Source organism: Eimeria acervulina, genomic scaffold (genome assembly GCF_000499425.1).
Source record: "Eimeria acervulina Houghton genomic scaffold, Eah_scaff253, whole genome shotgun sequence".
Classification (NCBI taxonomy): Eukaryota; Apicomplexa; class Conoidasida; order Eucoccidiorida; family Eimeriidae; genus Eimeria; species Eimeria acervulina.
The window spans coordinates 3,109-29,281 of record NW_013549960.1 but is presented as its reverse complement, the minus strand read 5'-3'; the positions used below and the strand labels follow the sequence as shown (position 1 = coordinate 29,281).

The following is a 26,173-nucleotide window of genomic DNA, read 5'->3' as shown; positions in this document are numbered from 1 at the left end:
GCTAGCTGCAGCAGTTGTTCCGCTGCATGCATCTACTGTTGCTGTTTACATGAGGCCCGATGTGAGGGCGTCTGTCGGTTTGTCTCTGCTGGCGAATCTGCATGCAGCAGCTGCTGCTGTCTCCTATCTCTTCTCCGCTAGGCGATGCGTCTATACGCACGCATATATAATAACTGCATGCACAGACAAAACTCGCAGGCCATGCAGCAGCGCCCGCGCGGGTTCGATTCCCAGTAGACAGCGACGATGTCGTCTTCGCCTCTTTGTTAATATTACTTGGGGGAGCTTATCTGCCGCTCTCTCTATCTATATACTCACCGCATGTATATATGTATTTATACATATATAGGGATTTATCTTTTATATGGATGTGGATGTATTTATACATATATATGTGCATTTATGTACATGGTATGCATATCTACACGCATTTATTTCTGCATATAAATATATATATATATATATATATGTTTATATGCATTATGTGTATATATGTATATAATGTATATTCGTATACAATATATAAACGTGTATATATATATATATATATACATGTGTATATACGCATAGTTGTACGTATATATATATATATATATATATATATATACGTACATTCCCCGCTTTAACCTGCCTCTTTGGAGGACAAACGCAACATATGAACAGACATCTTAAGCTATTGCAGAATATGAGATAGTTGCATATATACTTATATTAGAGGGGGTTTAGGGTTTTAGGGTACGCGATGTCTCCTTTGAAGGAGACATCTCTTAGCTGGAGTCAAAGGGACAGCATGGGGGGAGGGGGAGACAGATTACGTGCACAAGCATATGGGGCTCTCTTGTCTGCTGCTGTTGTTGCTGCTGCTGCTATTGATGCTGTTGTTGCTGCTGCACTGCCGTTCCCGCTTGGCTCTAGGCTGCATGTGTTGTAGCAGGCAGCAGCATGATGGCTAGCCGTCTAGCTAGCTACGCAGCTCAATAAAAGAATAACAATAATAATAATAATAATAATAATAATAATAATAATAATAATAATATTATTATTATTATTATTATTATTATTATTATTATTATTATTATTATTATTATTATTATTTTGTCTTTGTCTCTTCAGGAGAAGGGGCTACATAAATAAAGCCGATACAAATAATACCCCTCTGCGCTTATCAACTACCATTCGCCAACTGTCTCCTTTTTTATTGAACTGTCTCCTTTCCCTCACTTCCTCCCAGAGGAGGCCCTCTGGGGCTCCCATCTACCTAGAAAAAATAAACTAAGAAAGCCCCCAGGCTCTTTGAATGGGCCCTGAAGAGAGGCATTTGACTTTCTTGCTGAGAGAGCCTACTTATTTTATCTGATAGAGTAGTTTGTTTCTTTTTAGGGTTTAGGGTTTAGGGTCTGTCCCAAGTTTTACCCTCTACAGGTGGGTGCAGACCTCATCAGTCTGCTGCTTCTGATCCTGCTGCTGCTGCTGCTGCTTCTGCTTCTGCTGCTCCTGCCGCTGCTGCTGCTGCTGCTTCTGCTGCTGCTGCTTCTGCTGCCGTTGCTAGTAGACCTCCGCTCTCCAGCGTTTGGCTGCGATGAGGGACTTAAAGAAAGCAGCTGAGTCTAAGTTGTTGCGTGCAGCAGCAGCCTGTAGTGCTGCCTTAATGGGGGGCAGCATATCTTTTCGGCCGCAGATATAAACGAAGGCCCCTTCGTGCAGCAGCTGCAGCAGCATGTCTCCGTCTCTCTCCATCAGGTGCTGCATGCAAAGGAGACACCCGTGCAGCAGAGATCAAGCAGTAAGCCGTCAAGCCCCACAACAAATAAAACATAAAAGGAGACAGGAGAGACAACCCAGGAGACCCCTGTCCGGAGACAAAGACAGACAGAAGCAAAACAGCAAGAAAAGTAAGCGAGATAGCAAGAGACAGAAGGAGACAACAGAAAGCCTCCTTCTTCTCCCGACAAACCCACGTAAATGGTTTTAGGGTTTTGGGTTTATGCAGGTGAAGAGGAGGAGACAGTTGGAGACAGTTTGGAGACAGTGGACCCCACAGATGCGCGAGCTGGAGACGGTCCCAATTCCTTGCATGCAATAACGCACCTGTACGTACAGCCGGCCACCGTCCGGGGCCTGTGCTTCCCTAGACAGAGCAAACTGCAGCCGCAGCAGCGAAGGCGGCAGCAGCTTCTGCAGCGCGGCCCACTCCCTAGCATACGGCAAGCTAGCAGCAGTAGCTGCCCCCACATAAGCAAGTACTGGGCCTGCAAAGGAGACAAGGAGACACCCGAAAGGAGACGAAGAAGGGGCTCTCTCATAGAGAACAGCTGCTAGGGTTTAGGGTTTTATGGTTTAGGGTTTAGGGGATCGATCCAGGGTTTAGGGTTTTAAGCTTCGAAGAAGAGCTGCAACAACTAAGAGGGAGACTCGGAAACATAAAATAAAGGAGACAGAAGAATTTCAATATAAGGGACACACGAGGGACCCCGGAAGCTGCTATCAGTAGCCTCTACGAAGGCAGACAACCAACCCCCAGCACGCCAACATCTCGTCATCATCACCAGCAGCAGCAGCAGCAACAGCAACAGCAGCAGGAACAGCAACAGTAGCAGCAGCAGCAGCATTGTGAGTTTGTTGCGGACGGACCAGGGCGTCCCTCAGCAACAATCCTGCGCAAGAAGCTGCGGAGAGGAGCCACCCCTGTGCCAGTGCATGCAAAGACAAGAGGGACATCTCGGTCTTGTGGCAGCAGCAGGGAAGCCCCCACGGGTCCTGAAGACAAAAAGGAGACAGACAAAAGAAGAAGTTAGAGACACAGGAAAGGGGACAAGAGACAGCAGGCAAAACGCACCAATCGACTGGCAGCCCAAGGCGACTACCAAAATCCATGCAGATTCTCTTTTAGTATGCAGCAACAGCAGCAGCAGCAACAGCAGCAGCAGCAGCAAAGGGGACTATAGTGGGGACTCCTGCTGCTGCTTACCCCCAACTTCAAACTCCGTGCCGATCGGGGCTGAGCAAAGCAGAGAGGAACAGAGGCCGTCTTTAGAGGGGTCTCCTTGGCCGTTAACATCCCTGTAGCGGTGTCTCTTTACGCACTGAGAGGAGACAGAGGGCAGAGGAGACAGCAGAGGAGACAGATGAACAGGCAGCAAAGGAGACACTCGAGGACGCACCCGAACAAACCCAAAAAGAGACAACAAGCAAACAAGAGACTCAAAAGGAGACAGGGGATACGTAGCAGGGCAAGCAACGAAACAGAAAAGGAGACAATGGATTTGATACGGCGGCCCACAGTAGAGTAAAGATTTACGGCAGCAGAATCAGCAGCAGCAGCAGCAGCCGAAGCAGCAGCACCAGAAGCAGCAACAGAAGCACCAGAGGCAGCAGCAGCAGCAGCAGCAGCAAAAGCAGCATTTGTGCGTTGCATCTCACTAGGGAAAAGGAGTGCGGTAGGCCTTCGTCTGGGGCCAAAGGGGATGAAGCAACGCTGTATAGGCGGGGTTTAGAGACAGAGACAGGTGTCTCCGTTTGTTTGTTTCGGGTGTCTCTGAGGTTTACAAAGGAGACACTTTGTCCCTCAAGGTAGCGGAAGGGCTGTTGTGTCTCTTTAGAGACAGCAGTGGGATCGTAAGAGAACACCAAGTGGTGAACGTCGATCCCCAAACCGTCTCCCGCTGCAGGAGACCCCACAGGCCCGGGATCGGATCCCACCGGAGACACATATGCAGAATAACTTGAAGCCAACTCCCGGTGCTCCAGGCGAACCTTTAGGGGAGAGAATCGCGAAAAGCTGAGATAAGACAAAGCCCAAAACAGATGTGGGGCCTCTCCTGCTGCTGCTGCTGCTGCTGCTGCTGCTGGTGTCTGCTTCCCACCAGACCCTTTGCTGTATAGTCGAACGAAGTGTCTCTAAACAAATCTATCTCCCCCCTGTGTGCCACTGCAAAACATCTCAGTCTCCCCTGGCTGTCCCTCGTCTCTGTCTCTGTCTCTGTCTCCTTTTTCTTTCTCCTTTATCTGTCTGGTGTCTCATTCTCTCTCTCTTATCTCTGTCTTCTGTCTCCTTTGCATGCAGCTGCAACCCTTTGCTGCTGCCTCTATAAGAGCTTTGTCTGCTTACAGGTTTAGGGGGGGCTTTGTGAGAGTTGCAGCGGCCTCTAGGGCTGTTGTTGTTTGTTTCTTATGTTCTGCCTTCAGCCTGATCCACAAGACAAGCAAAAACCCCAAACCCTAAACCCTAAACCCTAAACCCTCGCCAGCAAAACCCCAACGCGAGCCACACAAAGGCAGCACCAAAGCAACCCTAAACCCTAAACCCTAAACCCTTCTGATATAGCTCACCCAGCAGGCATACGAGTCGATGCATCTCCATAGACACCCCGCGGCGCAGCAGCAACAGAAACCCCAATCTTAAAGCAGTTACATCGCTCCGCTGTCAGTGAAAGCACTATTAGAAGACCCAACATCTGCAGGGACAGCAGCAGCAGCAGCAACGTCAGCAACAGCAGCAGCAGCAGCAGCAACAGCAGCAGCAGCAGCTACAGTTGAAGTGAGATTCCACGCCCCAGTCCCATTCCCACGCCTTGAGCCCTAACCCCTAAACCTTGAACTTTAAACCCTAAACCCTAAACCCTAAACCCCAGGGTCTCTCGAAATGCCTCAGATGCACGCACCAAAGCATTGCTACGTAGAGAAGGCGAATGAGGAAAAGGGGGGCCCCTTCTCTTCATTGGTGTCTTTAGGCTGTTGCTGCTGTCTCTGTGCAGCACTTGGGGCCTAAAGAAGAGTTCTGGGGAGGCCTTCCCGACACACCCTTGTTGCCAACCCTACACCCTAAACCCTAAACCTTGAATTTCAAACCTTAAACCCTAAACCCTAAACCCTTGGCCCCTCATCGCTGATCCTTCCGCTGAAGAACTCCTTTATTAGCTGTATTCCCTCCCCCCTCCACGCAAAGCCGCGCCGCGTTCAAGAGGAGCTGTTGTGGTTGGCGGTGTGGCATCGAGGGCCTGGGATCCAATGTCTGGGATCGATCTCGTGGGATCGAACTTCTGGGATCGAGTATGTGGGATCGAAGCGGGCACCGGGCTTGCGCAGGCAAACCGCAGTGTCTGGGGAGTTTTAAAAATAGACACACAGTAAGCACACAGAGATAGAGAAGCAACAGAGATAGCGAAAGAAGACAACAACTGTCTTGTTTATGTGTTGTGCTGCCGACTCACAGTATGGGTCCCCGAGGCCCTTGCCTACTGTACGTACAGCTGGGGAGCGGATACCAATATATACTTCATCCCTAAGCTAAATCCTTAAACCGAAAATGTCCAAGGAACCGGCTGCTAGAAAGCTGGTGGAGGCCTGGGGGGGCCCCTCGTTGGGGGCCCCGAGGGCCCCTGTGGTGGGGGCTTGGGGGGCCCCTCGTTGGGGGCCCCTCAAATAACTCTGGGACTGCATAGGTGTAGCTGAAATTATATAAATAAGTTTCAGGAAAGGAAAAATAAGGAAATATTCCTCTAGTTTATGCAAGAACTGTTTTCGCGCAATGTGCAGCGCCACCGAGCTGTGCGCGGGTCCTTCCATTGTGAAATATCACTTCTGGTGTCAGTTAATTCACTTGTTTATTTTATTCTTTTGAATTCATATGTATTTATTGCATTTAAGGTGGTGTTTGTTCTAAGCTGATCATTTGCATGCGCGTCCGTTTCCTTTCACAGCTCAGGCTGAGAGCTACTAGTCAATACAGGGTTGAAATAGGCCGCATTTGTATTCATTTATATACCTCAGCATTTATTTGCCTTCATTTAAATATGTTGAAGTCATAGAAACACCATATGAGTCCTCTTCAGTGGGGGGATGCGCGAGCTGTCTCTGCTGCTTTAATATGTTTAACTTCTCTTCTTGGGGCCTAGAAACACTGCAACAAACACTACAATCGAAGAGGAGAGCAAGACAGAAAATGTGTACTTGAGTTTAAGGGGGGGAGATGGAGCGGGAACCCTGCATGCAGACTTCCCTTGCATGCATCGTCTTGAGTAGTATTTTTGAGTTCCTATTAAACTCCGTCTTTATTCCGTATTGGGGTTTAACGGCTCCTTTTTAATTCAGCGGCACTCGAACCCGGGACCTGTCGGTATTGATTTCAACCATTCCTTTTCTCCTGCGCTTAGCCCTTCCATCAGTAGCCCTTGGCGCAGGATCTGAGGCGGCCTTCAGCATTTTTTTTTGTCTATGTTGTTCTGTTTGACGCTGCATGACAGGCAGCCGTTGTTTTACTCTGTTTTCACTCATATTGCAAAAGAAAGAAGAATTTATTTTCTGTTGATTTGTTTCGTTTCCGGCGACAAGTAACAAATGCAGCAGGATAGGGAAGACTCCCCTTCAGCCCTTCCTGATGTTCTTGAACGTGTTTGTTTGTAGCTTTCTGCAGGCGCAACTACTAACTCTAAATTGTTAAACTCAAATGAAGCCTAAGTCTGCCCGTGCTGGAACAACTCAGATGAGGTGCCTCCTGCGAGTTGCGGTATTTGCGTCGGGTGTCTCTTTTCCCGCTCGTTGCCTGTTCTTGTCTTCCTTGAAACAACAAAGGCATCGCATCGCTGTATTATTTCTGAGCTTTTTTCTGCGTTTGTGCATGCGCTTGCCGTCCCTTTGCCGCGTCGCTGTGCTGCTGGTAGATTGCCTCACATTGCAGCTTGCGTAGCACTCTTACGATCAGGCATTATATCCTTTGCTTGCCTTCAAGAATATTTTTACAGAGCATCTTATATCAATATACAGAATAACAATCGAAAGGGGCAGGCCTTTCAGCTGTATCGTTGTGTCTGCTATACGCTGCGCTCTTTCCCCACCCTCCTTGGGTTCCCCATTTCCTCGTTAATGAATAGATCTAAGCTCTCTCCTTCTCTGTTGGCTCTTTAGAAATGAAGCGCTGTTTCTTTGAGCCCGTCTTTTTCTTGTAAGGCTATGTGATTGGCTGGGACCTGCTTAACTCGTAGCTTTTGTCGGGGAACAGGAGGCGGTCTGCGGCCTCATCTTCAGATTGCTTTGAGTTCTCCGTCTCCTCCGCCTCCTTCACTAAGTCAAATAACGCGCAGCTTCTTCAGTTTTTTCCTCCAGAGGAGCAAAGTTTTACCCTTTCCGCTTCAGTAGGGCGATGCAACCGTTCATCAGCCTGTGCCTGTGGTGAAGACAAGCGACCGAAGCAGCACAGGATGGTTAAAGATAAGACTTGAGGACCATCTACGCGCATCTCTGTTGCCTTTTGCAGTTTTCCGGGTGTTCTGCATACTGCTGGTGCCATTCAGCAGTTTTGAAACAACCCGCACGATATGTTCTGAACAGCACAGCAAAGCAAACGGCACGCATGCTATTTGGAACGCAAGGAAATACTCTAGCTGTTGCGCGTTACTCAGAAGGCAGCAGATGGCCAGCTTTGCTTGAGCTCTTTTCAGCTTTTTCTGCACGGAATACCTGTTCGAAGGCTTTGCACGGCGGTGTACCGCTATCCAAAGCTACCTTCCCGCATATATATAATATATATTTATATATGAATGACCCCACAATTGGTCTTGTGGGTGTTTGCTACATGTTAGCCCCCTAGAGAGTGATGAGACCCCAAAACAATAGCCTTATTAGAGAGCTGTGCCTGTGTATGCTGAAGTGTGTACAAGCGTCGGGTAGTAGGCTAAGCCATCGAATGAAAGCGAGTCCTTCCTGACGACAGAGAAGCCTTTTGGCTGCTGTGCCAGCGACCTATATTTCTTATCACTATTATTATTAAATATGTATGTTTATTATGATCATGTGTTGTTATGTACTGGGGCGCTCCTGCAGCTGGAGGTAACCACTGAAAAACGAATTACCCAGCTACCAGCTTACAGTGCACTTGGGTGAAAATAATTAACAGGTAAAACAACACCTAAAAAACCAAAACTTGGATTATATATGGGTTAAAGGTGTTGGGAATATAGCATAATGCAACTCTTGGAGTGGCGAGCGCTGTGCCTGCAGTCCTCGAGGTATGTTCAATGACAGTCTTAGGCGTATGCTTCCGCGAAAGGCCATCTGCCTCCAATAAGGGAGCATTAAAAGACAAAATTAACTGCGGAAAATATTCGAATACACAGAAAAACACAAATTAAGTCCTCAACCAAGAACTCTCTTCTATGCCATTGCCACCATCACTTGCATCACCGCCCCCCGCCTACATATTGAAATTCGTTTCATCGGCCTGTCTTCCGCCCTCTCTTCGAGGTAAAAGAATAACTAAATACAAGATATTTTCGATGATATCCTGGAACCTGGGGTGTTCTGAGCCCAGTCATCCTGGATGCAATACCAGCTAAGCCTGTTCTCCGAACACCGCATCTGATCTTATGCGTGTATCACAAGGAAATGTGGCTCTATCCGACGCATACGGAAGATATAGGGAATCCTGCAGCTGACTGCAGCAGAACAGGCTGCCGCTGCTGCTCCTTCAGGAGCAGCAACCGCCGTCCCGCAGAGGAGGTAGATGAACCGAATAAGCGGCAAGGAAAACACGAAATAACAGGAGCAGTGGCGCCTCTCTCATCAACTGGGAATTCAATATTAAGAGATACGCCTGGATCTGGGGATCCCGCGTCTTTTCTTTTCGGGTCCCCTCGAAAGACAGCGGGAGTGGCACCGGTAATGGCCGAACAGACATATGCGCAAGCAACTCACACCGCTATCTCAGCAGTCGTTCCCATTGTTGCAGGAATAGCAGCAACAACTGCTACAGCTGCAGCTGCTACTGCCGCCTGCCCGATTCTAATAGGCGCCGCAGGAACCCATTCCTTATTAGGTGTCGCCGCCTGCTCCTTCTTTGCTGCTCTGGCGGGTTTGGGCGCGTCGGCGTACACGAGTGTTCGCATCGAAAGATTAGAGAGAGTTAAGGACGTTGAAGGTACATAAAACCGCCTTCGTTGTCGGTTCTCTCCTCACCGGCTTGCCAGTCACAGGCATTCTCACATTGGCTCGCAGAGGCATGCAAACCACCAACGCCAGCCATCCCCCCAACCCGCTACCCTGATGCAGCGTACCTGCACTTGTAGGCGTGGTGGGGCAAAGGAATTTTCTGAAAACTCTGCGCTTTGCCGTGTGTTCTGAACGGGTGCAGTGGCCGAGGGTTGACGTTGGACTCAAGAACAATTGACCGACTTTGTTTAACCCCAGACACTTTTTTAACTTGCCAAGGCCGGCAAAGAGAGGTGCAGCGTCTGAGTGCAAATGCTTCAAGTCGCACCTAACACGATCGAGTAAAAGGGTAGAACGTCAGGAAGGAGCATGCACCTTTCAGTATACTCCTCAGCATCGTATTCCGTAGTACACAGTGGCGGAATGGCGCGTCAAGACGCCCTCTGTGATTCAGTTCACCGAATTTGCGGCGAAGGCGCAGCTAATGGCCCATGCTGACCGCATAATCGATAGCAGATGCTGTCGCAGTCAAACCCATTCAAACGTGAGTAGCTTTCATGCGTGTTCATGCTTGTCTTGGAGGGTTGTAAGCCTGACAGAATGCAAGGACCGCTCTTAGTTGGCACCTCAACAGCTTCTTGTCTATTTTCCCTATTTGCGAGCACCTCCATGTCATCATGATCCTCCATATTCTTTTTTTTGTATTGATTTAGGTGTCGTGACGATGTAGAGCGAAGGTTCTGCTGCTGAGGCTCCCTAGGGGAGGTGATGATGCCTTCCTGCAGCAGTGGGAAACGGGGATGGGAAAATGCGAATATCTCAGCTGCGTGATAATATTTAGCTTGTAGCTATGGACAGTATACCGTTGGGAGTCAAGGCTCATTATTATTATTTCCTATTTTCGGTATTATTAGTAGAGCTAAGGGCCAGTTTTAATGACTCCACCGACTATATTTTAGCTCCCCTCCCTTCGACAAAATTGTTCCTCGATGCAAACTCGAGTTTCAACTAACATCTAGACGGAACACTCGTGACTTTGCTGTTGTAAATGAGCAACGTTTGGGAATGTCCAGTGTCCAGTAGGTACTTGCTGCTGATTTTTGGCGGAACTTGGATAGCATGTCGCTTCTGGGGGTTTGCTCGCCCACGGTGAACAGTGTGCATCTGCGCATCTGATCGCAAACACAGTTTGTGTGCCTTTTGCCTCCTTAGACCCTTCTTCCTGCTTCATTTATGTGCAATTTCACTGTTGGGACAGAAGTGACGGGAAGCACTTCGCTTGCATGTTACCCACAAGGAGCATCCGTCCTTCGGAGACGTCAGAGTGGACGGTGCAAGCAGCCTTACGGTGTTTCGTGCAATGCGTTGAACAGGTTTCAGCTTCAAGGGGGCTGAAAAGTCTGCCAAGGCTCTCTAAGACATGTTCACTTGCAGTTTCTGCTCTGCCTACATAGACACCCTAAGGTGGGATAAGCGTCCTGTTTGGGCCAGTTGCCAGAGCTGTACCTTCCGCTGCCAGCAGGTACACCGTCAAAAGTTGAATTCTGGAACTTGCCCATATTGACTGACAAGCACCATCCTTTTTGTTTCGTGGCTGTTGTTGACATTGCCCCATCTGGAAGCGTTTGCGAACTTGATAGCCGAGCCACTCGTTATTAGGTACCGGAAGGCAAGAGCCCCCTGCAGCAGGTCTTGCCATTTAACTTCTCTATTGGTGGAAGCAAAAACTCAATTTTGCTGCAAATAGAAATATATACAAAAAACTGCAAAGCTAGGATTAGCTGTACGGGCGTGCGCAGCAAGGGAGTCACTTTCGTTCCCCGCCCTCAGCAGTCCGCGCCAGTGGACAGCAGCCGCAGCCAACTGCGTCTGCGTTGTGTCTGTATGCAAGATCATATTTGTTCAATCGCAAATTTAAAAGGAAAATTCCTTCGGTCATTTGTTTGGCCGTATTTAGGAAGAAAGGTAACCAGGGTAATCCGATAGCACCCGACTTGAAAATGGCGTTCTCTCGGCTGACCGTCTTGGCGTTGTTTTCTTCGTTGCTGATTGTATTCCTTGGATCGCAAAATGGTTTGAGTGTTTCAGGTTCTTTGTTGTCAGGTTAGCCAGAGAGCCTTATATTCCCGATGACCTAGTTGAATGCATATATTTTAGAGTTCCCACACTCCGTCCTCCCGTGAACCTCCATGCCAAAGTCACCTCTGAATCAGTCGGTTATCCTAATGAGCATTTGCGTTGCGCTGAACAGCTGGCCCTGATGAGGGAATTTCGCCTGAAGTTTTGTCACCACCTGAAGCTGCGGAGCGTCCACGCCGCAGGGCCAACTGGCTTCAACGGGGGTTAAGAAATATTTCACGACCTGTAGGTCTCGGTCTCGTTCTTTATCAAAAGCACTCGCCAGCTTTATCAAAAGCACTCGCCAGACAAAGCTGTCAGCACGTATTGGACCTCGTTCCTCTGTGCACCTCACTCAAGTCATACGACACGCAACAGGCAGCCTCCAGGAAATGTGTCATCACCTGCCCATGCATCTTCTGGGGTGTCTCAGATTCGGCGTATTGCTGAAAGATTTCGACGCATCCTTTCCAGTCGTTCCCGAGAGCAAAGCAAGCAGGACTTAAGGAGCATGGAAGATGCCGCCAACCGTAGGACTAACTGGCTGTGCAGATTACCCTTCCAGCACAGCTATTAGCCAGATAAATGCCGTTTGCGGTGGCCTCGCCTAGTTAATTTTTGTGCGAGGTGCGTTGTACCTCTTGGGCCATTCTGGGTTGCAGGATATTTTGACTGTTTTAATCTGAGTTCTCCCGAGACAAAGGCAGCGAGGGCCGTTACTGCAATATGCGGCGGGATGAAAACAGAGGCTATTCGGCGTAACTGTTCTTTGTTCGCCTTCGCCATTGCTGCCGTACTGGCAAAAATTGGAGAGTGCTTATCACAGGCGGACCCAGCCAATTCTGGCCAAAGAACAGGTAATTATGTCTTCAGCTGCTGTAGCGGAGGCAGTCAAGTAGGCCAGCATAGCTTTACCGTAAACAGCAGGGTAAGCGAAGCTAAACCAAGCGAACTTCTTTCCTACGTGCTTGTGATTCCTTCTACAGAGTGCTTCCGGAGGTTTAGGCTTTTCTTGGTCCACCCGCTGCTACGCGAATCGATTTCTGCAGCGTCACGTAAGCTATCGACTGATCCCAGCTTCGAAACTGATTCCAGCGCAGTTCCGACAGGGGGGTAAAAACAATGAACTGATATTTCTTGTCTCTGATATGCATTCCATGTTCAGCTGAAGATATCAACGATGCGGAAGGTTGGCTGAACAGCCTTGAAGTAAGCACATCCCTGCGAAGTTTCCTTTGGGTCCCCTGCATCTAGATTATAGCTCTCGCTCGAAGAAGTTCTGCAGCCCAGTTTTCATCTTGTTGCACTGTGTTGCTGCTTTTACAGTTCATTACTGGTCCTCCCGAGGAATTAACTTTTCCGGGTGGAAGCCCGTTAGGTAAGGCGTTCGCTAGGATGAACTGGAGTCTGATTGGTACTGTGGATAATCAGCACATTCTCGCGGGCGCAAGCTTAAAGGAGAGCATACGAGTGAGGCGAGGTGTAGGCGGGCGCTGGAAAAATTTGTTACAAAAACTCAGGGGGCGCCCATATCCGGTGACAGAGACGATGAAACCAAATGCTGAGGCCGTAGGGATGGCACAAGCACGTGAACTGTAGGAGAGGATGCGAGCCAAATAGAAAAAGAACAAGTTGGGACTAGGGCAGCAGCTTTCAGGTTCAAAGTGTACATCAGCTGTTGTACTTAAGCTATTGTCCGAAGGCTTCACTTTGTTTGGTTTGTTGTCGCAGACCCTCACTCAAGGCTTTGAACTCTTTGTCAGCATGCCCCCCCACCCCGATCCCCTTGCAGTCCGGTTGTTAACGAACATGTTGGTTGATGGGTTGTCGTGCCCGGCTGACGGCACTTTCGGGAGACCTGAAAGGGTTGTAGTGGGCGGTAAGACGAGGACAGTCAAACCGGCGCAAATGATAGAAGCTGCCATCTATATTGCTGTTGAGAACCTCTTTGACGCCAGTGACTGCGCCGCCCCTGGGAGCACTGATTCGCTAGGCCGCATGACCTGCAGGCTTCTTGGCGCATACGATGAATTCATGCAATCGGGGGGGCCAACAGAAACAAAGCCTAAGACGGAAGAGAGACTGCAGGGCATAAGAAGTGCTGAATATGGGCCAGCCCCTGCCGCAGAAGAAGCTGAACCTAGAAATGAAGAAGCGCCTGCTCCTGGAGTGGAGGCCGCTAAATCCACCAATGCTCAATCCAGTGAGGTTCCCAGCAATGAGCCATCCGAACCTACCGATACAGCAGACCTTTCCGGGGGTTCGGAGGAGGGCCCGCCAGACCTATCTCTTGAACTTCCACAAGAACAGAATTTGGAGAGACCATTTGGGCGGCTGGACCGCATACGCGTTTATGCTCAGCAAGCGGCTGCTTCTGCTGTTGCCACCGCCCGATTAAGTACGTATGCTGCATTGAAGCAATCCAGTGGGGAATGGCTGAGTTCCGGCGTTTCGTTCTGGTAGTGCTTGTATTGTGAGGCATATAGTCGGTGCATAATACGCAGAAACAGTGAATTAACCGTTTTCGATAGGCCATGTACGCTTTCTGTATTTGTGGCACTGTTCAGGCTTAAAGTTGGGAGCAGCAACCCTTCGCATTGTCAGACTTTGTCTGCGGAGTGCGTTCTTAATTCGTTATGCAAGTCGAATGGTGTTATTTTTTATGGGAAAAGAGTTGGTTACGAAACAAGGGTTATTCCTTTTCCTTGGAAGAAAACGGGAAGGGGAGAGGTACTTGGGGATGCATGTGAAAGCACTCGTGGAGCTCAGCTCAGGAAATGCGAACCTTGCCAACCTCTCAGCAGCAGCCGCCGGAATAGCTGCAGATGAGGAAACTCGCATCATCTCCAAGGAACAAGAAACTTCGGTCTCATTTATTCAAGGCTGGCTGGGACCTACGGCCGTATATCGCGCACTGCAAGCTGCGGGGATGGAAGCTGATCAACAGTCTGCTGTTGCAATCGCTCTCAGCATCAACGTGGCAGCGGATGTCTTACTAGCTTGTCTGTTGGTGGCCATAAGCACTGCTTTCTCACCACTATTGGTTGTTCTGGCTGTCGTGCTAGCCGTCCTCCTTATAATCAGATCTGCTGTTATCTCTTACACTGTAGCCGTACCCGAAACAATGATGGAGAAGCTCGAGAGGAGGGGGAGAGGCGCCTTTGAGAAAGTAGCCAGGGTTGTGGGGTAAATATGGCCTTACACTGCAAAATGGCAGCTTACAACTGGGGAATCGAACGGCTTCACGCAACTGCATGCATGCCTTTCGCATGGGCCCTAAGTCAATTTCACTATGCTCGTGGAAGCATTGTTTTGGATCTCAAGGTAAAATGGTGGGAAGTATTCAGAAGCCAAGCGTCTCCAGGGGAACCTCATTCTATTTCTTGAACTGCGGTCGGTTTTGGCCTTCGTCGTGTTGGTGGCAAATCGCAGAGTATTTTGTATTTAGTGCAGACATGCACCTGCGTTCGAAAGCTACGCATATTTTGTGTGCAAATTATTTTTTTAGAGGGAGCTGCGCAATGGTACAGCCCCCATTTGTCTGCTGTTAGGCAAGTCAAAGACTGTCCTGTACAGCACGAAAGAGCTTGGCGTGTTGGAAATGTGTCAATGCTACTGAAACATTCCGACGGAAGCGTGCAAGGAAGTGCGTGTATTTTGAACGCCAACGGACTGTGAAAAAACATTTTAATTTCGTTTAGCACGTAGTTTTTGTTGCTGCCAGTGCCCAAGCTGCTCTTGGGCAGCCGTGTGTTCACGCGATTGTGGTGAATCTAAAGTTGAAGTGTGGACGCGGACTGGACCACATTGCGATGATTGTGCACTGGAAAAATTTCCCTTTTGCTTTTCCGTATGCATGGTATCAGCGTAAGCGCAAGGAGGTTTGTCGTAAGTACAGCTCCTGCGATCCCCGTTTGCAGAACACGTGCATGATAAAATAGTACTGAATGGAAGGAATTCTCGAGAGGTAGAAATACCCCCTTCAGTCCAGCGCTGCCGCGGGTGACTGCAGGACGGTGGGCGTGCGGTCCTCCACACGCTACACAAATTGTAATAAGCCATTTGCTTCCCTTGCATTGGAGTTTGTCCGGGAACACAGATTTTTCCAATGCACGAAGTGCAAGCAAGTTGGCGTCCGTCCACAAGTGCTTCTCTGTAGTTACATGACTACACGTAGCACTTAAGTCATCGCGTTGGATCTGCCTAACTGAGTGCGAGACCGGACAGGCCTGCAATCGCTACAACTCCCTCCCATGCAATTCCTGCCTTTCGGAGGCATGGTTACTTGCCCCTGCAGCATTTCTCTCTACTACCAAAGTGGTGGAATTGCCCACGGATCAGAAATGTAGAAATTTGCTTCCAAGGACGACGCAAGTCTCCACGATGGAGGTGCCAGGCAACCTCTTGCAAACGAACCAGAGTATGCCATGGCATCTAACAGAACTGTTAAAAGCGTGCACTTGCACCCATCATATGCCGGAGAAACGAAGCCTGTCGATCTATATCTACGTGCATATGCACTCTTATATATGTACCTATGTGGTGCTAGATGTATATATATATATATATATATATACGGAGACGCTACTAACTCAGTAGAAGTAAAACAATACCGGAGATTGCAGATAGTTTGCTTCTAAAAAGGACCTGAATGCTCAGGGCCTCCCACGTGCCACTTGGAAAATCTGCACAAAAGTCCAAGCTTGCCATTTACGGAAGCAGCGGGCTGGCCGTGCACCGCAGAACACTTACCCAGGGGGTCGCTTTTGTCTGTGGTCAACGCAAATTCCTGGTTAAGCCTCTCTTGGGCTACAGGCACGACAAGCTTAACCCGAGCATTGATGTACTCATTACGACACACACTATCGTGCTGGCTCTATACATGCCGTTCACCACCCAAAGAGGACGAGGACGTACACTCGGCACGGCCCATAGTTGCCAGGGAACTAAAGCACTTCGCTGGGTAGCTGTAGCTCTTTACGCTACACAGCCTTGCTCTGCCGAACTATTGGGTAGAAGTGCGAGACCAAGTACACTGGCAGATATGCCACTCGCGGGGGCCTGATCTGCATTCCGCAGGTGGCACGCCTTTATCCTAAAGCCTAAAGCCCTCCTTGATTCAACAGAAGACGGCATTTGAGCAACAAAGCTTATCGCCGATTCAGCACACGGACGAATCTGCAGCTGCCGAGCAAAATGACGAAAGGCGGCCCACCGCATGTCAGGGTGAAAATGCACAGTGTGAATGTAAGGAGCTCACAGTGGTTAGGCATTGGCAATAGTCATTGAACCACCCCCCGCCTCCGAACGAGATAACCGCTCCCCTCCCACTAAAGATACAGTCTGCCCCCTAGGCTGATCTTCACCTCACCAACCGGGAGAAAGATAGCGTACATGCCTTCCGGTCAGATAACGTCCGCTACCCACGGATCCTGTTTCTTCTTCACGAGGACCGACCGGAAATCTGCTCTTTTACTAGCGAGCCCCTCACTCTGCTGTTGCATAAGTCTGGAGAACTCATCAGCGGGCATCTTGCCAACGTTGGAGCAAAGAGCATCGATGTCTTTCATGCGCTGCCCCGCCACGCCTTCAACAAGACGGCACCGGTTCTTACTGCGGGCTTCCTTTTGCAACACGTCGGACAGCCCGAATACTTTCTTGCCCATCTTGGGGATGTTAAATAATGATGCTTCAAGTTGGGCGATTTCTTCAATGCCATCCATGGCCGACGAAGTGACAATCGAGGCAACATTCGCGAGAACTTTATTCGTTTCTTCTGTCCAGCGAAATGATAGCTGCACCAGCGTTGACATTAAATCCTTTTCACATCTTAACAAGGACAAGTAGGTCTCCATTGCATCCTCGAGTTGAGCCTTTCCACTTTCATCTCCAGCCGCCAGTTTGGCCCGAGCCTGCTCCATCTCCTTAAGAGCGTCGTTTTGGCGTTCTTTGAGCCTCTCCACATCATTGCCCAGTTCAATAAGGGCCAACTCGGATCGAAGATTCCTGGAATGCGCATCGAATTTCATATTCGACAAGCGACTAGCCCCTGTCACAACAGTCACCAAGCCGCTGCCTACCTTTCCTATTAAACGACTGAAGAGACGAGTCGCTGCGGCTTCTGGCGACTTTTTGGGCTCCTCCACAGGAGCTGTGCCAAAGTACCTGTCGGAAACTTCTCGTGCTACCTTTATCGCGTCCCCCGATTTAATGCACAGCCGCCCTGGCTGAACACCCTCCGCCACACTTCCGGAAGATGAATATCCCAACAACCAATCTAGATCTACCGGGCCCTGTGAAGGTTCCTGTTCCTGCGGAGCACTTTCCTCCGGGCTCTTCCCCTGCAGATAGGCGGCCCATGCCTTTGGAATGCCGGTGCTATCGAGTGAGAAGTCCTCCGAATGTACATGAGAGAACGGGACTGTTTGTGGTCTCAAATTGGCGGCCCCCTCGAAGAAAAGAGGATCACCTGCCATAAATGGCGCGAATGAGACGACCGCTTTCACCTCTGCATCTCCATTCCATAAGTCATCTTCCATGTCCTCATCAAAACTTTGGTCTCCATCCAGCCCAAACCCTCCCTTCTCACGTTTTTTTACCGATTTTGATGACGTGCCTGAAGTGCAGAGCTTAGCGGCTAGCAGAGCAAACACTGCAGCTGCCGCCACCCAGAGCGACCACGTCCGATTGCGCTTAGCAGGGGGACTACCAGGATGAACCCCTTGGCCTCGATGGTGGTCTCTTCCTTGAGCAATATCCTTATCTTCCCATCCCCCGTAGTGTTTCCGCCTCTCTAAATATGGCTCCCGCCTTGCTTCTTCAGTCTCGAGCCCGGTCGGTGCTTTCTTCCCTGCCATCCTGGCGATTAAGGGAGGGATTTCCCCCACTTTCGCCAAATCCCTTCACGATGGAAGAAAAAGCGGTCAACGCAACGCCGGGTTAGCCTTTTTTTGTATTGGAGATACAGACTCATGCGCCGAACCTCTCACCTTCGCTTGGAGCTGCAGCCACTAAGCCACGCCAACGCTATAGTGCGCAGGCACTACATTGGTCCTCAACTTGTACCCCGGACTCTAGAGGTCTATCCGGCAGAGGCAGCACAAAAAATACATTATTAGGAGTAAATCAAGCCACATTAGATAATAGATAAGGCTATTAGGCCATGACTGCAATGCAGCTACTATCTGGGGCTGGCTGTAAGACTGGCACTTCAGCCGAGGCATTTACACGCCTGGGGTCAGCATGAGGATTGTCGTTTTTACTCTATTATTATTATTATTACTCTTCCTCCTCTAGGAGGATTGGACCCGGGATACGAATGAGAGACTGTTCTTTGATATCTTAAGGTTATATTTGTTAAGGGCTGTGCGCTGAGTGTAGCGTGTATTCATCGAGTGTGCTCCGAAATACGTATGCGTGGGACCGCAGTAGTGGCCTCTCGTTACTCGATACATTTGATAACTCCTACTCAATCGTGCCTGCTTGCTTTACCTCCAGCAATAACTGGACCGAACCCCCCAAAAGAGCGGTCTTCATAAGACCACCACGACGGGCTGCATACATTTCGCCGTCGTCTCCTGCGCCTCTGCAATGCAGAGGAGCCTTCTCGTTCCTTTCTGAAGAGACCCCTGGTCTGCCTCCTCTTATACTAGAGGATGCAAATCCCGTTGGGGGCGCTAAGAGGCTCACTCTCTCAGTGCTTTCAGGACACAAACACCGCAACAGTTTCTTTTGGAGGCCTCACGTGCACCCAACACCGAATCGCTCACCCCATGCTTGCAACTTCATCATGGTGAACTGGTACAACCTAGAAGTTCCACGTACTGTCCATCATGGCTATCAGTGTCTCTTCGTGGCGCACAGTTCACTCGATCCACTGGCAAAAGCTCAGCACTAAGGTACAGCGTTCAATTCGAGATCCGGAGGCATTTCCTCACTTTAAGGCAGAGGGCTCTGGTTTCGTCGTTTGATAAACTTTTATCTGGAAGGACAGAGTAGCGTGCAAAAGGAAATCAGGCCACAAGGTTCAGGCAAAGGCGCTTGGGGCAAGATGGCTCGTATATAAGTGTACCGCTCTGTCCGCGCAGCTGACGTTCCAGATCTTCGGCCGTTGCGTGATGCAGCGCAGAGGAAACAGGAAATTAGGATACAATGACTAGACGGTCCAGCATAGAAGTCCCGTATCATTGTAATATGACCGAATTCTGAGTTGTGCACGCATTATCTATAGCACTGCGGATTCTCGTTTCCAATCTGCCACCTGCGAAACGTAACCACAGAGATTGGGCAAACAAGTGGACTCGTAAGTTGCGCCACCTCACCGTAGCTTCACATTTAGTGGCAGCCGAGAGCGCTGTGCACTATACGCGGGGCTTCGTGCGCGTGACTCCTAGTTTCGCGTAAAGGCGATTTGTATAATATATATAGTGTATATTCGAACTAGTAATTAGCTTCGACTCCTTGAGAGAACCTTTAGGGTATTTTGTAAGCCCAGGGGACGCAATGCAATCACCATTTTGGTAAGAGCAGGGTCTTAGGCCTGTCTGTTACGGGGTCTTTCCCCTTAGCACTGCGCTCCTCATATTGAGTGTCAGGTTAGTCTACCACTTCTATATGTTGCGAAGTGGTGCTTTTAGCTGTGCACGCTGTTCTGGGACATCTTGGAGGGGCTTGCCTCCACAACTGCTGGAACGAGTGTAGCATAGTGCAGCATGCTGCGTCTGAAGCTAGTGGTGCATTTCTACGTGCGCATAAAATGCTGGCTACCAAGAGCCAAAAAAGTGGACAATAATCCTCTGCGACGTTGGCGCATGCAGCAAAGAGGGCATGGATGCTCTTGCTTGTGGGGTTGCCTTGTACCACTGGTTGGAGCCGAGCACGACTGGCCGTCTTCTGTTAGCACCAGCTCCAGGCCCTTTGCACCGCTGCGCGCAAGCTGCTTGGGGAGTGGAGAGGAGGTCAGCGGGTTTTTAGGCAACTCTGACCTTAATTTGCTGACTGCATTGCATGTCGCGAAGTGCTCAGCTAAAATCAGGTGCCTTAGGTACACTCGGTACCACCGCACGGTTCGTCGAGGTAAGAGTAAGCAGCGAACCCCACGACAGCAGCTAAACGGCCCGGTGTAAAGCATTGATAACTCGTGAAGGCGATTTCCTAAAATCTCTGTCAAAAGTTCAGCCATTTCTCCTCTGGAAAAGTGGAAGTTGATCATGATCTGCCCTTCTGTTGGAAAGCGCCCAACGGCTGGGTGCTTCTCTCAGTTGGATGAGCACATACCTAGTAGACAGTGTCTTATACAACGAACTCAGCCTATGAAGAAGGATCCCGCTTTTTCCCGGTCACCCGAATGACATGCAACCCGATGCATGAGCACTGCAAGCGTTCCTTGCCTTTCTGTGTGTGTACTTTCGTTCCCAAAATGCCCTACAAGTGCTACAGCCGCCACTGGCGCCCCCCTTATTCAAAGGGGAAACACGACAGCTGCGGCTACCAGTGAGCAAGGGTAACTTTTTTGGGGAGCACAAGAAAGCTACGGAAGCTTTTCGAGATGCGCTGCAACGTAACTTTACTCCTATATTGGCAGGAGAGCAGGCAACGACGACACACTGCATGTCTACAGGGTGGGTATCGGCCAAGCGCTACAATGAAAAGTATCAGTCTTTGGTGAACAGCAGTCAAATGGTGGGCTAGCAGCATCTAAATCAATGAAACATAGCAGGGCTGCCCACCAGAGGGAGGCAATCGGCACTCGGCTCGGGTGCAGAGGGGGAACTAAGGGGTAAGAAGGTGGAACCCGCCACAGTGATGGAGTATTTACGCAGCGAAAAAAATAAAACGCCATTTCCACCGCCCTTGCTGAAAAAGGAGAACACTGCCTTGAATTTCACACAGATTCTGAGCTTTTCGATATTGGGGCTGTAAATGCCATCCTTTCCCGCAGAAGCAGAAATGAAGCGAGCAGAGAACTGCCAGTGGATCTGTCACTCAGATGGCCGGGGAAGTGTACGAGAAGCCCATCTGCTTCCACTACAATAAACAATAGCCACATCATATGATACTGAAGGCACAGTAAAGGGCCACGGAGTTGGGAAAGCACTGCATTGAGCATCGTGCGCACGAGGGACAAACAAAGCTACTACGGTATTGCCCTGGTCCCCAAGCAACATGCGGCGCAGCGATGGAGCCGCGACAGATGACGACCGCACTTGCAAACCCTCCTCAACTACGCTCCGGGAACACTTGACCCACGCTGCGAAATTGATCGTGTATGTGAAGGTGCGGCGAGCAGCTGCAACCTCCCTGCCTATTTATTGTCTCGATCTCTACCAATACATTCAGCCGGTGCAAAACGAAGTGGCACAATAAGATAGGTAATAAGAATTGGTAAATTGATGAGCGTTTTATGCGAGCTCAATTTAGAAATCGGTCACATTGCCATACTACAGGACTTCGGCGTTGAACTGTTCACCACCACCTTCGCTTGCATATGTCGTTTGTACACTCTAACGAAGACGCTGCAGCAACAGGAAGTTTTGCAGGCCCACGCCTGCAAAACTCCCTGCAGCAGCAGGAAGTCTTGCCGCAGACAGTAGCATTGTAAACAGTCAGGAAACACCTTCGTGTCCCTCAGTAGCCAGACTGCACGTGAGTATGGAAGAAGGTCGCAGAGAGCATCGCTGGAGACAGCCGTTAAACACCTTCTTGCCTTTGAGTAGCCAGTTTGCACGCAAATCTAAATACACAGACCACCTTCACACACTGCGTGCCACACCCCACAAGACAGCCTACACACGCCCCCTAATTGATACATTCGCCAACATTCTTTATAATTGTTGAACACTAGATTGGCCTCTGCTTCGGAATATAGCCACAAGAATACACACAGTCCCAACATGGATACTTACCAACTTCAGCAGGACCCTACTACAACTGAGGGACAAGGCCCTTCAGCGCGGATGCTTAGGAGGTGCCAGCGCTCCACAGCCTATGGACACCTCTTAAAAGAACAACAAAGAGCTCGACTCCAAAAAAAAACTCGGAATAGAGCAAATTTTACCAAGACTACTCCCTCTAGTTAACAAGCAGTGCCAGCATGCCGCAGCAGTACCACCTTTGAGCTCATATGCGGATCACTCCTGAATTCCAAATACGACAAAATGACATTACAAGTTTCAATATCTATCTATTAGTCTAGATTTATCAAGATGAATAAGGCTTAGCCTTGTAGCAGTCAGTGTTGTCACGTTACCGGCGCGGGCACTTCCAGCCCCAAACACTGCCACCTGTGCCTCAATGCTGGGCATAACGCAGCTCGTGAACACTTAGGTAATCAGACTTCTCTGTAGTTAAACCTATTGTGCTACTCTTACTTTGGACTTCTTTTTGGAGTTCCTGTCCCACTGTAGTACGCGGCACTACAATTGGAGCGAGGCCTCCGCCGAGACAAAGCTGCACGAGGAGATACGGCATACAATTTAAAGCAACTGCATAAGGACTCACTTGCTCATTAACAGGAGAATGCCGCCCCAGGCGGCGAGTGAAGATGCTCCTGAAAAGGAGAGCCGCAGTCGGTATGCCTTCAATTCACGAAGTTAATCTGCGCTTTGACCGCGGGGCGTGGCAACACGCCCTACGATTGTTTATTCTAACGTTGCTTTCTGCCGACGGTCTGGGTGCGATTCGTTGGGCCTGTGCAGGTCCCGCAGCACGGAAGCAAGAGTAGGCGGTGGAACGGGAGAAAGTGGCGATGGCTCGGACTCCTCAGCCGTTGTCGCGGCAGCAGCTGCTGCTGCTGCTCGTGCCGCTGCAGCACGGAAAGCAGCAGCAGATGATATGAACTCAACTCTTACGCGGCTTATGCCGGCAGCAAGCAAAGTGAAAACTACTTACGCTCCCGTGATAGCTCCGCAGGATGCTGCTGCTGCGGCGGCGGCTGCTGCCGATGCTCGCAGCAAGCTAGCACAGAGTCTAAATGCAATGTTCCAGCCACCTCCTCCTTCTTCTCCACCGCCTGCTGCGCAAGCAGGAGCGAATAGCAGCGCCCCCACGCCACCGCCTGGTGCACCGCCGAGTACCCAAGCGCCGGCACCGTCGGCTCGTGCGACCGTACACACTGAGTCAGATCGAATTGCGCGCCGGCTGTTTATTCACAACATCCCACCTGGTCTGTCTTATCTTACCCCTGCGCTAGCATTTCTTGATGATGCAATTGCCTGTTTGTTTATGCGCCCCTACGCTCATTCGACACTTGGTGGTCGATGTACATGACATAGGTGTATATGCGCCGGTTGAGCTTTCAGGAACAACGGAGGCCGATATATGCGGCTTTTTTAACGGCGCGTTACTGGCGGTCAACGCACAGACAGGCTTTACGGACCTCTCTCTTGCGAGTGACAAGCCACAGCTTCTACCAGTGGAAAGATGCGAAGGCCTTCAAGAGAATGGCCGCTTCTGTTTTCTAGACTTGAGGTCTCACGAGTGGGTGGTTCTTTGCCTCAAACTAGACGGTACGCCTGCTTCGGTTTGAAACCGCACATCTCACCTGTGGGGTTGTTTGAGGGGAATACGCTGACGCAGGAATGCATATCGCCCAGAGTAGGTACCCGTGGGTCGCATCTGTGTGGCACATTGCGCGCCTTAGGTATTACTTTCAATAATAATTCTCTTAAGGTGATGCGGCCGAAGGAATATGTACAACCCCCCGGCGGCGACCCTGCGAAGACAGTTCACATCCCAGAACTCGAAAGGACCCCAAAGTAAGGCTTGGCTTGCTCGTCAGCGAGCTGCAGGACAATAGGATATATTCGACGTAGTGTTCTTCGAACCCTTCCGCTTTGTCCTATTGTCATTCCTAGGTTGCATATTTCTCTCTAGTACTAGTACATTTTGTGCGAAACTGCCTCACGATCTGCAGACCACCAGAGAACGAAGTACGCGCTACAGCACCTCCAAGAAGTGCAGACTGCAAGCTGTACATCCAGAACTTGCCACAGGAGATGGGCGAAGATCAGGTATGGCGTGGCACCTTCACTTTCTCCACGTTTATGCGTTTCTGCTTATCCCCATCATCCTTCGTAAAAGTCGTATGGAGAAGGGCTCCGCCGCACAGCATTCTTGCCTCTGGACTATTTCCGCCTACCTCGTTGTTGAAATGCACAGGTGCGCGATTTGCTGGAACAGTTCGGCAAACTTCGAGTCCTTAACCTAATTAAGAACAGGCAAACTGGGAAGCACCGTGGCTACGGCTTTTTCGAGTATGAAGACCCGGACGTAACGGATCAGGCCATAGAAGTAGGCGAAGGGGGAAAAGTGGGGTTCCAGAGCTGCTGTTGCAGCGAATTCCCGCTGCTATCTGCATTTTAGGCTGGCATGTTCTCTGTGCCTTGGCTGTGCGCTCAGTCTTTGAACGGGTTCGTGTGTGGCGCCACCGTTCTTAGTGTGCAGCGGTCTAACTTCATGCCTGACTTATTACCGACCAAACAACACACGACAGAGGTCACTGCTCTACCGTCTTCCACTTCGTACGCAGTGCTGTCGGACCCAGTTGTCGCCATCCAGGTCCGTTACGCTGCACATAGTTGCGGATGCCTGACGTGCTTCGAGTTCGCTTTCTTGAAGTGCGGCGCAAGCAAGAGTGGATTCTGGTGCCGGGAAACTCAGGGCGAGACAGCGCATGATCACATGCAGGAGATAAGGACGAAGATAAGATAGTGCTGTAGAGCAACTTTATGTTGGGCCATGCAGGTTCGGGCTGGGCGAACTATAGGCGAGAAGCCTTCGCGCATTGTTCAACTCCTGAATACGGTTTACCCCGAAGATGTGGTACGTAGCCGCTGCTAGCCAGCTTTTCAGGTAGCTACGGCAGATCAAACGCGCTGCATGTGGGGGATATTTGGCTTTTGGATGGAGCGCCGCTGTTTAAGCTGTTTCCGTTTGACGTGCGTTGTGAATGTGCGTGGAAACATAAATAGATGACAGACGCGAGCCACGAAGCAGCAGTTAAGGACATTCGGTCGGAGGCAGAGAAGTATGGACCTCTAGAGGATGTTGTCATTCCACGGCCGAATGAAGATTTGTCATACAAGCCAGGCGTGGGAAAGGTGAGGTCTAGACTATCTCCTTGTTTGCTTATCCATGCAGCATCCTATCGGGAGGTGTGGGCACCTTTTTACGCTGCTCTGTGTTCGAGCCGTGCGGCCATACGATACATTTTCAGGTGTTCTTGGTTTATGGGGACGTCACATCTGCTCGGAGGGCGCAGCTCATGCTGAACGGCCGCCGTTTCGACCAGACGCGTGTAGTGTGCGCGGCGTTCTTCCCGGAAGAAAGGTTTAAGGAAGGCCACTATACGCTGACCTGACTATAGAGAACAGTTGTCGCGTACCGCATCATCAGTAAGCATCCCCAAGGCCTGTGGAAAACGCGGCTCATTGCACTGTTGTAGTGGGTCTCTTGCCGTTTGTTGAGGATAGCGTAGATCTGACTGCGTATTTGCCTCCCAGTAGTGCAACTATTGCGTCTGAAGTAGGTATTCAGTTGCTTCATTCGTAATTTGGGGTGCAGGTTTGCGTGTGGGAAGCGCTTGGCCCCTCGCATTTCGTGAAGCAGAGAGCGCAGCATAAGGGACCCCTGCTCACAGGAAGGATGGAATAACATTCAGTCTTGTTGGCACCATTTATTTTGTTTTTGCCATTTGATTCCTCCTCAGTGTGCTGAAATCACTGAGCGTCAGAGGTTGTCTTTTTCCTTTAGCTGACATATAGTCAGAATGTTCCACCGCTTAGGAGCTCTTGACAGGCAGCCGCATTGGCGATTTGCGTTGACAATTGAAGCCCTTGTGTTCAAGCCAAAGTTTCTGTTAATGGATGCGTAGCTGGATGCGTAGCTCCGAGGGTAGAAACTACCTCGAAACTTTACAAGCTGTTGGAGAAGATGGCGCGACGGGCCAGCTGCGCATTTTCCCCCATAGCATTCGTCAGATGCGTTTTTTAAATATTGCTTGGATTTCCTCATGCTTACTGCAGTTAGCGTTGGCAGGTTGGTCCATTTGCTCATAGGATTTCAACTAGTAACCAATCCTTTGCAACTTAATAGCATCTTCAGACGGACCCAGAATTGGTAGAAAATTGCGCAA

At 49.9% G+C, this 26,173-nt stretch overlaps 4 protein-coding genes across 4 annotated transcripts; 2 read left to right on the top strand and 2 right to left on the bottom strand.

Annotated features, from left to right (window-relative positions):
* Positions 1-1,545: 1,545 nt before the first annotated feature.
* EAH_00028650 (ferredoxin NADP+ oxidoreductase, putative) lies at positions 1,546-4,669 on the bottom strand (the record flags this gene model as incomplete). Its single annotated transcript, XM_013396291.1, has 7 exons — positions 1,546-1,743; positions 2,089-2,249; positions 2,632-2,757; positions 2,969-3,083; positions 3,421-3,778; positions 4,109-4,186; positions 4,662-4,669. 7 exons carry the CDS (start codon positions 4,667-4,669, stop codon positions 1,546-1,548), a joined length of 1,044 nt encoding a protein of 347 aa, XP_013251745.1.
* A 6,253-nt stretch (positions 4,670-10,922) lies between these two features.
* EAH_00028640 (hypothetical protein, conserved) lies at positions 10,923-14,230 on the top strand (the record flags this gene model as incomplete). The annotated part of the gene is made up of 8 exons (XM_013396290.1): positions 10,923-11,025; positions 11,174-11,286; positions 11,474-11,570; positions 11,703-11,897; positions 12,206-12,249; positions 12,367-12,609; positions 12,772-13,438; positions 13,608-14,230. The coding sequence occupies 8 exons, from the start codon at positions 10,923-10,925 to the stop codon at positions 14,228-14,230; spliced, it is 2,085 nt and encodes a 694-aa protein (XP_013251744.1).
* A 2,215-nt stretch (positions 14,231-16,445) lies between these two features.
* EAH_00028630 (hypothetical protein, conserved) lies at positions 16,446-17,897 on the bottom strand (the record flags this gene model as incomplete). The annotated part of the gene is made up of 1 exon (XM_013396289.1): positions 16,446-17,897. One exon carries the CDS (start codon positions 17,895-17,897, stop codon positions 16,446-16,448), a length of 1,452 nt encoding a protein of 483 aa, XP_013251743.1.
* A 4,660-nt stretch (positions 17,898-22,557) lies between these two features.
* EAH_00028620 (U2 snRNP auxiliary factor or splicing facotr, putative) lies at positions 22,558-25,399 on the top strand (the record flags this gene model as incomplete). Its single annotated transcript, XM_013396288.1, has 10 exons — positions 22,558-22,610; positions 22,737-23,203; positions 23,340-23,546; positions 23,681-23,795; positions 23,954-24,050; positions 24,199-24,330; positions 24,439-24,597; positions 24,784-24,861; positions 25,011-25,139; positions 25,256-25,399. The coding sequence occupies 10 exons, from the start codon at positions 22,558-22,560 to the stop codon at positions 25,397-25,399; spliced, it is 1,581 nt and encodes a 526-aa protein (XP_013251742.1).
* Between the last annotated feature and the right edge of the window lie 774 nt (positions 25,400-26,173).